The following is a 12,673-nucleotide window of genomic DNA, read 5'->3' as shown; positions in this document are numbered from 1 at the left end:
AGCAGCAGGCCTAAGCCAGCAGATCGTTATCTCCTGAGGGGTCCCAGACTGCGAGGGGGCACAGGCCAGGCTGAGGGACTCCCCCCCCCCCGAGTCCGAGTGCACGAATTTCATGCACCAGGCCTGTAGTGGGGGCAGACACTCAACGCAGGAGCTGCCCCCTGGTGGTCAGTGCACTCCCCCAGGGGGAGCACTGCTCAGCCAGAAACCAGGCTCACAGCTGGCGAGCACAGCGGCGGTGGCAGGAGCCTCTCCCACCTCCGCGGCAGCGCTAAAGAGCAGCAAGCTGAGCGGTATGGAGCAGCGAGCAGGCAGGCGGTAAGGAGTGAAGGGTCCTGAACTGCGGACATCCCCCAAGGGGTCCCAAACTGTGAGAGGGTGCAGGCCGGACTGAGGGCCCCCCCCCCCGTGCATGAATTCTGTGCACCAGGCCTCTAGTTTATTTATCTTAGCGTTAACAATTTGTCCCTATGGAAAGTGAAATATAATAAGTGTCAATGGAAAAGAAATATGGTGCAGTCCTGACTAATCAAAGACATGCCAAGGGGTCATATAAGTTCTTATTATCCCTTCCTCGTATAGATAAGAATTTCTAGTTTTAGGAGATTCTTCTACTGGGGATTTCTTCAGTGGTCAAATCTCTCTAGCAAGTATCATGCCTTAGTATTTTGCTTTTAATGCGATGAACCTGAATTCCCTTTGACTTGCTGACCAAAGATCACTGTATTTTTTGTTTATCTAAAACTAGATATTTAAGCTCGGCAGGCTTAAATAGTTGAGCATTGACCTATGAACAAGGAGGTCACGATTCGATTCCAGGGCAAAAGACATGCCCGGGTTATGGGCTCAATCCCCAGTGTGGGGTGTGCAGGAGGCAGCCGATCAATGATTCTCTCTCATCATTGATCTCTCTCTCTCTCTCTCTCTCTCTCCCCCCCCTTCCTCTCTAAAATCAATGAAAAATATATTTAAAATTAGAATTCAATGTCAATATACCTCCCAGAAAATCAAGCCAAATGCTCTTTTGAATAGAATTCTGTCTGAATGAGCACAGTAAGAAACCTTACAACTTGTAAAGAATTTGATTTTATTAAAATTTCATACTTAAACTCCTAATTAACCAATAATTTATATTCTATATTTTGCTAAAAGTTACAGTGGTTCCAAACAAAGGGTGGAGAAAAAAAGATATTTGTGACACAAGTAGCAAAAGTTCAGAAGACTCAGTTATTTCTTTTTAAAGATATCTACCTATCATGGGCTTAAAACTCATGCTGGTCAAAAAACTGTTTTGAGTCAGTTGTTGCAATAACCAATATTACTGGGAAATTCTGAATTTTTTGGGTCACAATTCATTTGGTCACAAGCAACTAAACATATAGTCATCGCATCCCAGTATCCCTGTGACAAACCAGGAATTCAGACTTGGCTTTTCTTAGTAGGAAGAATTTAGCTTTAACAGACAATAGTTAATTACATTAAGAATACTTGGATTTTGGAAGATGGCGGCATAGGTAAACACCGGAGACTGCTGCCGCAAACAACCACTTCAAAAATACAACTAAAAGACGGAACGGCTTAAAACTCATGCTCGTCAAAAAACTGTTTTGAGTCAGTTGTTGCAATAACCAGTATTACTGGGAAATTCTGAATTTTTTGGGTCACAATTCATTTGGTCACAAGCAACTAAACATATAGTCATCGCATCCCAGTATCCCTGTGACAAACCAGGAATTCAGACTTGGCTTTTCTTAGTAGGAAGAATTTAGCTTTAACAGACAATAGTTAATTACATTAAGAATACTTGGGTTGTTTATGCTTTCAAAATAAAAATTTAGAATTAGCTTTTCAGTTAAACACTCAAAGTCTAAGCACATTTTAATACTATCCTATCACCTTAAATAGAGCTGCATAGGCAAAAAGGTTAAAAAAACAGACTTCTTAAGCCAAGTAGTAATTCTCTGAAGAAAAATAAAACTAATGATAGTTTTCCTTTACACTGAACCACAAGCAAATAACCTTGATTAATCAAAAGCATCCTCAATATTTATCATTTGGCAACCTAATGGTAGTGAGAAGAATCAAATTTGAAGTACTTACCTTGAGAGCACAAAAGATGCAGGAATCTCCCATGCATTTGTGAGTTGTAAGCTGCCTAAAGCTACGTCGGAAGATGTCCAAGTGCCATAAAACCTGGCAAAGGAGGGAAAACACATTACTCTATAAGAAGCCACCATTTAATTTTAAATTCAAGAGTTCAAGCAAATATTGGTAATAATTGCAGAATATGTCTTTATTCCCAAGTGCAAAGTTTATTCTAGTATATTAAATGTCAAAAAAAGATGAGGAGACATCTAACAAGAGGGATAGACGACCATATTCTGGAAAAGACAGTAATTTGAACACAAAGGAAGGTCACACAGAAAATATGGTATGATATACATCAAATGTGAACCTGAAGAGGATATTTATGGGTTAATAGCTGCAGAGTAAGATTTTATTTTAATGGTCCACAAAAAAGCACGAATATTTAAAAACATATTTAGAGCCCTAACTGGTTTGGCTCAGTGGATAGAGCGTCAGCCTGCAGACTCAAGGGTCCCAGGTTCGATTCTGGTCAAGGGCATGTACCTTGGTTGTGTGCACATCCCCAGTAGGGGGTGTGCAGGAGGCAGCTGATCGATGTTTCTCTCTCATCGATGTTTCTGACTCTCTATCCTTCTCCCTTCCTCTCTGTAAAAATCAATAAAATATATTTTTTTAAAAATAAAAACGTATTTAGAAGCTTGAATTATATAGTGTGGGATTTTGTCTTCGTTAGACTTCTCAATTTTTGGCGAGTTGTAACTTCCTTAAGTCAGATTAAAAATAAAGGTGATATCAACAATGATAAATCATGTCCATAGTATGTAACCTTGATATGATGTGATGAAAATGGCACTTTATTGTTATGGTCTTCCTCTTAAAAACCCTTACCCCCAATTTAATCATGAGGAAAACATCAAACAAGTTCAAACAGTGGGACATCCTATGAAATACTTGACTAGTACTTCTCAAAACTGTCAAGGTCATCAAAAACAAGGAAATTTTGAGAAACTGTTATAACCAAGATGAACCTAAGGAAACATGACAAGTAAATGTAAATGTGGTATCCCAGATGGGATCTAGGAATAGAAACAGACACTAGGTAAAAACTAAAGACATCTAGATAAACTATGGACTTTAGTTATAAAAGAAATGGTGTAATATATAGCATAATTCCTTAGTGAGTTCCTTTTGCCTGGAAAACATTTAAATGTCACCATATATGAAAAGGCACTACAATTCTGTGACTGGAGCCCCAGATCACAGAACACCTCTGGAGCTTCTTACTTATTGTCTCAAAGTATATATTTCAAATTTTTTTGAAACACACTATGCTCCCAAATAAGTAACAGCTTTTTAAACAAATGTAATGGATTTAACACAGCTGTGGTGAACACAGCTTTCATATCAAAAGTTAGAAAATTAGCTCATAGAAACAAATATTTTCAACTTGTAACACAATTATAGTATGCAATCCAAAATCACCAATGACACAATCCTTAAATATGGGTATAAAAATATCTATGTGTGTGTATATATAGCATATAGCACTGGAAATTAGAACGGAAAGTCATAAATGTTGTTTCAATTGACAGTATAGACAGAAAATATAGAAACAGAATTATAAAAACAGGACTATGGCCAGAAAGGATGTAAACACAAACACACCTATAGCCAACACTATTTTGCCTGCTTCTAAATTACAAAAGTATTATTAGTTTATGCAAAGTCACTCAAAAACCTAATATGCATCACCTAGAAAAAACCTAACCAACCCACTCAACTGCAAGAAATTTGTGGTAGTAATTAGTGAAAGTGCTTAAACTCTTCCTATAGGCTTCATAGCATACGATTTTTTAATGTTTCCAAATAAAAATTTAGAAACTGGGAGTATGAAATCTTGATTACACAAATAAGCTTGACACGATTCTTTTATTATGAATGAGGAAACTGAAATACTATTACCTGTACAAGGTCACAAGACTAGTCTACAGAAGGCCAAAGAGTAGAATCCAGGTCTCCTAATTCCTAAGTCCAATGCTTTTTATATTAAATACTCTTGTCTTTTCTTATCTCATTAACAACTTACTTTCTCATTAAATCTGAGGTATAAAACTAATAATACTTAACCAAAGCATAATTGTCTTGGGTGGAAATTTTCATTTACTTTTACTCTGAAAAGTATAAAAGAGAGGAAAGGGATTACTTGAAAGTTAGGACAAGGGGTATGAACCTAACATTATGGGCCTGATTAGGCAGATCAGGAAGCTTTGGGATTCTGCGACCACTAAGGTGGCAAGCAACAACAAAAGGGAAAATCTAGAGTAGATAATCATCTTAGGAAAATTTACTTTCCACTAGCTCTGTTCAAGCATATTTAACCAGACACCAATTATGAGCTACTACGTGTGATCTCATAGGAAGGAGATCAAGAAATGAACAAAGACTGGACTCCATTCAGTATATGTGCTAAAAGCCTGAAAATTATGAGACAAGAAAGTCTGACTTGTGGAAAGAATTTTGTTGTTTTTAAAAATATATTTTTATTTCAGAGAGGAAGGGAGAGGGGAAGAGAGACAGAAACATCAATGATGAGAGAGAATCATCGATCAGCTGCCTCCTGCACTCCCCACACTGGGGATTGAGCCCACAAACTGGGCAAGTGCCCTGACCAGGAACTGAACCGTAACCACTCGTTCATAGGTCGACACTCAACCACTGAGCAACACCGGCTGGGCAGAATTTTGCATTTTATATTAGAGAAAAGCAACTAGGGTAAAAAAGGAAATAAGAGACTGATCAGGAAAAAAGGTCAATAAACAAGTAGTAAGATCATCTAGTCTGTGTACCTCCTCCCCTTTAGGCAGGTAAGTAGTAGTAGTTACAGTTATTATTTCATTATCATATTAATCCCCTTTTTACCAATGAGGCAATTGAGACTCAGAGATAAAGTGTCTTGCCTAAGATCACACAGATAAACCTAAAAAATGATCTCAGGGTGCTGACCTCAAACAGAGACCGTCAAGTATTATATTTAAGAGTTACCAGAAATACAGCACCAGCAACTAAAATACATTTAACCAAAAAGAAAGAAATAGCCCTTACCTGCAAGGCACTATTGAGGAAGCAACTGTTTTGTCCTGGCTCATTGCTGAGGCCTTTGCTGGGGGCTATAGAGGTTGAGCTTCGAGGTGCAAACATCCCTTGGACACTACCACGGCCCCCTGAAAAATAATTTCTCTTCCAAGACATGATTGTTCACATTTAGCCTGAAAACACAGAGGAGGTTTTGTGTCTTTTGATGAGGGAGTTTCTGTCTGCTGAAGTCCTTAATAGAAAGAGAATCCAGAACTTAATGAACATATGTTGAAAGAATTTGAGTTTACAGCCTTCCAAACATCATATATGTAGCTTGAGGAATGCAGGTATCCACTTAGATCCACATGAGAGAGCTGTCCCCAACTTGCTCCAAACAATGCCCAAAATTTAACATGGCACAGGACTAATATAAACAGAGAAATTCTTGAGTATTGTTTCCTTCTATTTTTCTTGAACTACCTCCATAAAATCCTGGTGAAGTGGCTGTAATCCTCAATTCCAACAGAATCCAGGATCAGGGTAAGATGTATTCCTTAGTCTTGTTAACAATGCTTCTTGTGGATTGAAGATTTTTCCAACTGGAAGGAGAGGCAGACAGATAAGCAAGAATCCAACGCAACCCTCCTCGCCTTCTATTGCCTTGTCCCATCATCCTCTGAAGTAAAAACTCAAGTTCTAAGCAACTGACATAGCTTCCACAGAGCTAAGAAGCTTGTTTGAATTATATGGGGCATTTGCTGTTGCTGCTGCTGTTTTTTAATATGCTCCAAACATCTTCTATCATTCCACCCAGAACTTCTTCTCCTCTCTTCCTCTGTGACTAGAATAGCCAGCTGTGCCAGAGAGCTTTAACAGAAAGAAAAAAAAATCAAAAGCTTGCGTCACTTAATGACTCTACTGGCTTTGTGCTGTTCTGCCAAGATCAACGTTGCCTCACCTCTCACTATAAACTTGAAACCTTGGCAAACAATTCCAAGAAGAAAAAAAACTAACAACAACAAAAAGGAGAAACCAAAGAGGAAAAAAAAAAAAGTATGAGCAGCTTTACTTTCATGGGAAACTTCTCTGAAATTTTCTAGAAGAGAATTGATCTAGACAAAAATTAAAACCAAATACACACTTTGCAAAAAAATTACCAAGTAAGTACATACCAAACAAGGAGTTGAAACAGTTCCTTTTGGATATTGTAAGTAAAGAAATTTTTAAAGGTATTTTACATATTCATGGCTATCTAGAAGTTGGGAGGGCCAAGTTATCAGTCTAGATTCTGTTCGAGTAAAGATGCCACATCCCAGAGAACTACTCATGGTAAGTAAATCGTATGTCCTTAACATTAGTCCAAGGGAACTAAATCTTATCCTGCCCTGTCTGTTTGTATGTTATATTTTTGCCAGAAGATCAGAGAGATAATTTGGGGTACAAATCACTTAATCCTCAGATTATATCCGAGGTGCTTACAATCAGAGGCCATCCATTGACCAACATGAGTTCTCAACTAATTAAAATGCCAGTGAGGCAACAGGGAGAAATACCAAAGCAAGCACCTTCTTTGGAAGGCAATGCTTCTAATCTCCAGCTTCAAATTTTCCTATAAGGCTGCCATGACCACATAAGGAAAAAATTAAGAATAAGTGTCAAATTTGGTTTCTAACAGCTCCTCAAGCTTCTCCCTTTTTTCCACCATCACATAAACCACCTAAAAAAGCTAAAATGCTATAATACCTTAATCATTCTCTGGGATGTCACCTAGCATCTCCACAGTGTGTCCATTGGAAAAACTGAGGCACAGAAACAGTAAATGGTTGCACAAGACTGTTCTTTCTCTTCTCTAAATTCCCAGACTATTTATAATTTACATGTCATAATTTAAGTATTTGATTACACACTGTAGAGTTATATTATTCTCTATTTGTTTTATTACTCTCTATTTGTTTTATATGGTGTCAGTCATAAATCCTAAATATGTCTATGAAATGAAATCCTAACTATTGTCAGACATGTGCTAAACACTATACTTACATTCTTTATTCAATCTCCACAACAGCCCTATCATGTAGGATTTAATAGCTTGATTTTATAGAAAGTAAAGTGAGGCTTAAAGACATTAACTTGCCCAAATCAAAGCTGGTAAGTGGCAGAGCTAGAATTGTTTGCCTAATATACTGTGATTTAATGAAGTATTTTATTATACTATTCCAAGAGCTCCTATCACAGTGCTAGTCATAAGGAGGTATTCAATAAATACTGCCTAATGATTAGCATGGCACCAGGAAGGATTTCAGGTCTCCCACACTAACTACACAAGACCCTCAACTCTACACACACACCCTCACACACACCCACGCAAGGTGCTAAGCAACTTCCAACAAGCCCTGCAGCATTCCTTCAGCTCAACTGCTGCAGAGGAATGACAAGTACCAAGCCTCTACTTTGCTCACAGCCAAAAGGACTTGGCAGGCAGGTGGGGCTTCCAATATCCACATTAGGAGCTCACTGAAACTCAGCCTGCCCTAAGGACACACCCCTGAGTTTAGGGAGCAAAGGGAAAATAGGCAGTAGCGGAAAAAGAAGATTCCAGGCTCTGAATGGCAGTATTATGTAGGGTAAGGCAATAAGCTCTCACATTTGCTCTAGGTGTGTCAGAAACTAGAGGTGAGAGCCAAAAAGAACAAAGCCCAGGAGGCAGTAACAAATGGTCCAAAGAAATACTGATGACAAAATATTTCACTTAAGTGGCAGGGCTAGCACCAAACAACCTGATTCTTTTCCAATGTCATCTACTAAAGACACGTGAGAAAATAAGAGTTCTACCCACATGGCTCTAACAACCTATTTAAAAGAAGAAAAACATGCCCTGGTTGGTGTGGCTCAGTTGGCTGAACATCATCCCGTGCACAGAAAGGTCGCTGGTTCAATTCCTGGTCAGGGCATAAGCCTGGGTTGCGGATTTGTTCCCTCGTGGGGGAAGCAGCAGATCAATGTTTCTCTCTCTTCTCTTCTCTCTCTCTCTTCTCTCTCTCTCTCTTTCTCTCTCTCTCTCTCTCTCTCTCTCCTTTCCCCTTCCTCTTTCTCTCTAAAAATCTATTTAAGAAAAAAATGTTTAAGAAAAAGAACTTCTTAAGCAATACTGAAGTATTTAGGGGTAAAAGAGCATAATGTCTGTAACTTACTCATAAATGGTTCAGAAGAAAAAAATTTATAAGTATATATATGCATATATGGAGAGTATATATATTTATATGTATATATGAAGAGGGAGAGAAAGAGAAAAAGGTAAAGCAAATCAATATAGCAAAATGTTAACAACATCTAAATCTGGCTAAAGGGTATACGGGAATTCTTTGAACCATTTCTTACAACTTATCGAAGTTAATTTAAATTATGTTTTTAAGCTGAAAAGGAATTGATATCTGCAAAAATAAAAAAAGATTTTAAAATTATGTAAAAATTACCTTGTACTATATGCATATTACTGATTCAATGCAAAATTATAACTAAAATTACTAAGCTGGTAGATAATAGTATCATTCCAGATGATACTGGCAATTTTTTTTTATAAGTATAGGTATAATGACAAAATAAAATGGAATAAAACTTGAATACATTTCTGTGAAAAGGACAGCTCAAATACAGTATAATGTCAAGTTGCTATAAGGAGCAAGTGATATAGAATAATTGTGATATTATCAAAGAGTACTAGGACTAGACTTTGAGTTAGAAGACGTGGGTTCAATTTCCACATTTTTACTGCTTTGTAAAATCCTAAACTACTTAGGTATTCTGAACTTTGTTTTCCAGGTCTGTAATACAGTGACACAATTCCTATTTCACACAATGGCTGAGATTTGATGTGATAAGCACGTGAGAGTACTAGCAAGTTTTCAAAATAAGCAATGAATAAGTTCATTTAATGAGTGACCTGCTATGCCTAAAAGCAGAAAAGTAAATTTTGGTTTGGGGACCTCAGGATACCAGAAAGTTGTAAGTTACCGGGAATAAGTCTTCTAATTGTATAAAAAGAACAATAAACCTCACATAAGATAAGTGATATGTCAGTACAATTTAGCTAAGTGCTTGGAGAAACACTTGAATTTTACAATTATTTTAAAAATACAAAATTCAGGCCCTGGCCAGGTAGCTCAGTTGATTAGAGCATCATCCTGATATGCCAAGGTTGTGGGTTTGATCTCTGGTCAGGGCACATACAAGAATCAAGCAGTGAATGCATAAATAAGTGGAACAACAAATTGATTCTCTTTCTCTCTCTCTTTCTCTCTCTCTGTCTTTCTCTTGTCTCCCTCTTTCTCTAAAATCAATCAATCAATCAATAGAGAGCAGTTTAACTTAAAAAGGCAAACAACTGAACCTATTACAAGGAATAGGGTAACGTTTTAGAAGGTCATCAAAGAATGACCGTGTTCAACTAATCAATGATTCAAATGGAAAAACCATGAAGAGTATCTCTGTTTCTAATGAAGGAACAGTAAGTAACCCATTACTAGTGATTAAAGCCAAAAGTAACCCTAACATTAGAAGTCAAAGTGCATCTACAAGATATCCAAACAGTTTAACCAGGAAAGTTGCTCACATCTCTAGTTTCTGTTATTCTATATAGCAGTTTACTTGTAATTTATTTAAGAAACTATATTTTCCCTGATAAATCAACAGGCAATTACCTTAATTCCTTGGTACACTCCACATGTCAATAATTATGTTACTGTCATAATTAGCTAGTTTATTAATATTAATAACAGGAAGAGAGCAAGGAGGAGGTCAGACATTATAAGCATGGACACTTCACCAGGAAGCTATAGCTTCATGCTCCCCAGGGAACCAACCACCTATTCCCTGAAGATCACTGAGGGAATGGCCCAAACAAAGGGGTGATGGACAGTGAAGTCAGGGTGACTTAGGGAAGGTGCTTGCTGTCAATCTAGCCTGGGGAACAATGGGTTGGCGAGGGGGTAGATCCCAATGCAAGCTTGGATTTTAATCTTGAAAGGTTAAAATCCCCAGAGAGAGTTCTCTCGCTCTTGCGCTCTTGTTCTTGCTTTCTCTTGCTCTGTGACCCCCGCTCCACTCGCCCGTGCACTCACCTCCATAGCCATGTGGCCTTAAGCAGCCACATGGCTCTCTCTCTGTCTTTCTCTTGTCTCCCTCTTTCTCTAAAATCAATCAATCAATCAATAGAGAGCAGTTTAACTTAAAAAGGCAAACAACTGAACCTATTACAAGGAATAGGGTAACGTTTTAGAAGGTCATCAAAGAATGACCGTGTTCAACTAATCAATGATTCAAATGGAAAAACCATGAAGAGTATCTCTGTTTCTAATGAAGGAACAGTAAGTAACCCATTACTAGTGATTAAAGCCAAAAGTAACCCTAACATTAGAAGTCAAAGTGCATCTACAAGATATCCAAACAGTTTAACCAGGAAAGTTGCTCACATCTCTAGTTTCTGTTATTCTATATAGCAGTTTACTTGTAATTTATTTAAGAAACTATATTTTCCCTGATAAATCAACAGGCAATTACCTTAATTCCTTGGTACACTCCACATGTCAATAATTATGTTACTGTCATAATTAGCTAGTTTATTAATATTAATAACAGGAAGAGAGCAAGGAGGAGGTCAGACATTATAAGCATGGACACTTCACCAGGAAGCTATAGCTTCATGCTCCCCAGGGAACCAACCACCTATTCCCTGAAGATCACTGAGGGAATGGCCCAAACAAAGGGGTGATGGACAGTGAAGTCAGGGTGACTTAGGGAAGGTGCTTGCTGTCAATCTAGCCTGGGGAACAATGGGTTGGCGAGGGGGTAGATCCCAATGCAAGCTTGGATTTTAATCTTGAAAGGTTAAAATCCCCAGAGAGAGAGTTCTCTCGCTCTTGCGCTCTTGTTCTTGCTTTCTCTTGCTCTGTGACCCCCGCTCCACTCGCCCGTGCACTCACCTCCATAGCCATGTGGCCTTAAGCAGCCACATGGCCCTTGGCCATGCAGACTCCACATGCAGGATGCTAGACTGGCCTGCTTTAAATATGGAGCAGAAATTCTGGGCAGTGGCCCTAATTCTGGCCCTGCAGAAGACAAGATTGGATTTCTTCCATGTGAGATGGACAGAGATGGGACCTTAGAGGGGAATCCCCCTAATTTACACCATCAATAAAGCTTTCCATGAAACCCCGTCTGCCCATGGAGGCCTCAGGAAATTATTTTCCTCGCACCACCCCAAGAACTCCACTTCCACCAGTAACAATTCCAAACTATATCTGTACTATCTTATTGGTTATTATGTGGACTGAAATTAGTTAATACATGCAAAGTGCTGGCATACAGTAAGTGTTATGTAAATGAGTTATTGTTATTATTGCCTTTCAAACATCCCTTCCTCAAGGGCTCTTTTCCCTTTAAATATAACTACACAGAGATACCTGATATTCTTTAAAAAACAACAACAAAAACCAGCAACAACAAAGGCCACCTTGAACATATCGCCTATACCTACTGTCCTAAAATTTTTTCAACCTTTCACTACTAAATGTCTCTACAATTAATAATTTACAACTGCAGCCTCTCCTTGATTACCATCAGAACATGGTACTGCTCCTTACTCCGCCACCACAATTTTACTTCATGCAACATTCACTTTCTAAAGAAATCTCCTAATTTCAAAACCTACTGGCTCTTCCCATAAGCCTTATTCTTCTTAACTTTTCTGCAGCACCTAACACTGGCTGCCCTGATACTATACAATCCTGGATTCGTTGGGTGAATTAAGAAAACAAGAGAATAAATAAAATGAAAGAATGACAAATGAACAGTAGACCTATTGCTGACAGTTCATTTTCTCTATCCTTTGCTACTTTATTAAAAGTGGGCATTCCCTGCCCTAACCGATTTGGCTCAGAGCGTCGGCCTGCGGACTGAAGGGTCCCAGATTTGATTCCGGCCAAGAGCATGTACCTTGGTTGTGGGCACATCCCCACTAGGGGGTGTGCAAGAGGCAGCTGATCGATGTTTCTCTCGGTAAAAGACCTGTACTCAGAAAACTATAGGCCATTGAGGGTGAAGGCAGGATTGGGGGGATGAGGGGACATTGGGGGGATAAGGACACATTTGTAATATCTTATTCAATAAAGGGGGGAAAATAAATAAATAAATAAATTTAAAAAAAGAATGTTAAAAAAAAGGGGGGGGCATTCTCTAAAGTTTAAATCAGACCTTCCTGCTCTTTTCTATAGCATTTCCCATGGTGTTCTCATCCCCTTCTCTGTCAGAACTTCAAACATTACTTCTGGTCTGATAAATCACAAATCTTGTGAACCCTGAAACCAAATTACCAACTTCTTGCAAATTGCCCCACTTTTGTAACAAGTTGAACATGTCCAAATCTGAAGTCATCTCTTCCCCACCCCCACCCCCACCATCACCTAAAATAGTTCCTCCTCTGACCTATTTATTTACTTACTTACTTACTTACTTA

General features: G+C 38.4%; 1 protein-coding gene across 11 annotated transcripts in view; it reads right to left on the bottom strand.

Moving 5' to 3' along the window:
• The window catches only part of USP54 (ubiquitin specific peptidase 54), a 121,951-nt gene that overhangs the window by 65,380 nt on the left and 43,898 nt on the right, over positions 1-12,673 (bottom strand). For 5 of the 11 annotated variants that reach the window (XM_014538364.1, XM_014538365.1, XM_014538367.1 and 2 more), the window contains exons 2-3: positions 5,191-5,762; positions 2,101-2,193 (exon numbers count right to left, since the gene is read on the bottom strand). In XM_014538364.1, the coding sequence (XP_014393850.1) occupies positions 2,101-2,193; positions 5,191-5,337 (240 nt within the window). In that variant the 5' untranslated portion in view covers positions 5,338-5,762. Of the gene's footprint in view, positions 1-2,100; positions 2,194-5,190; positions 6,134-12,673 lie in introns of those variants that run through there. The other 6 variants (XM_014538374.1, XM_014538370.1, XM_014538373.1 and 3 more) reach the window with 6 other exon arrangements.

Source organism: Myotis brandtii, unplaced genomic scaffold (assembly GCF_000412655.1).
Source record: "Myotis brandtii unplaced genomic scaffold, ASM41265v1 scaffold190, whole genome shotgun sequence".
Taxonomy (NCBI): Eukaryota; Metazoa; Chordata; class Mammalia; order Chiroptera; family Vespertilionidae; genus Myotis; species Myotis brandtii.
This window is presented reverse-complemented; position numbering and strand designations above follow the sequence as displayed.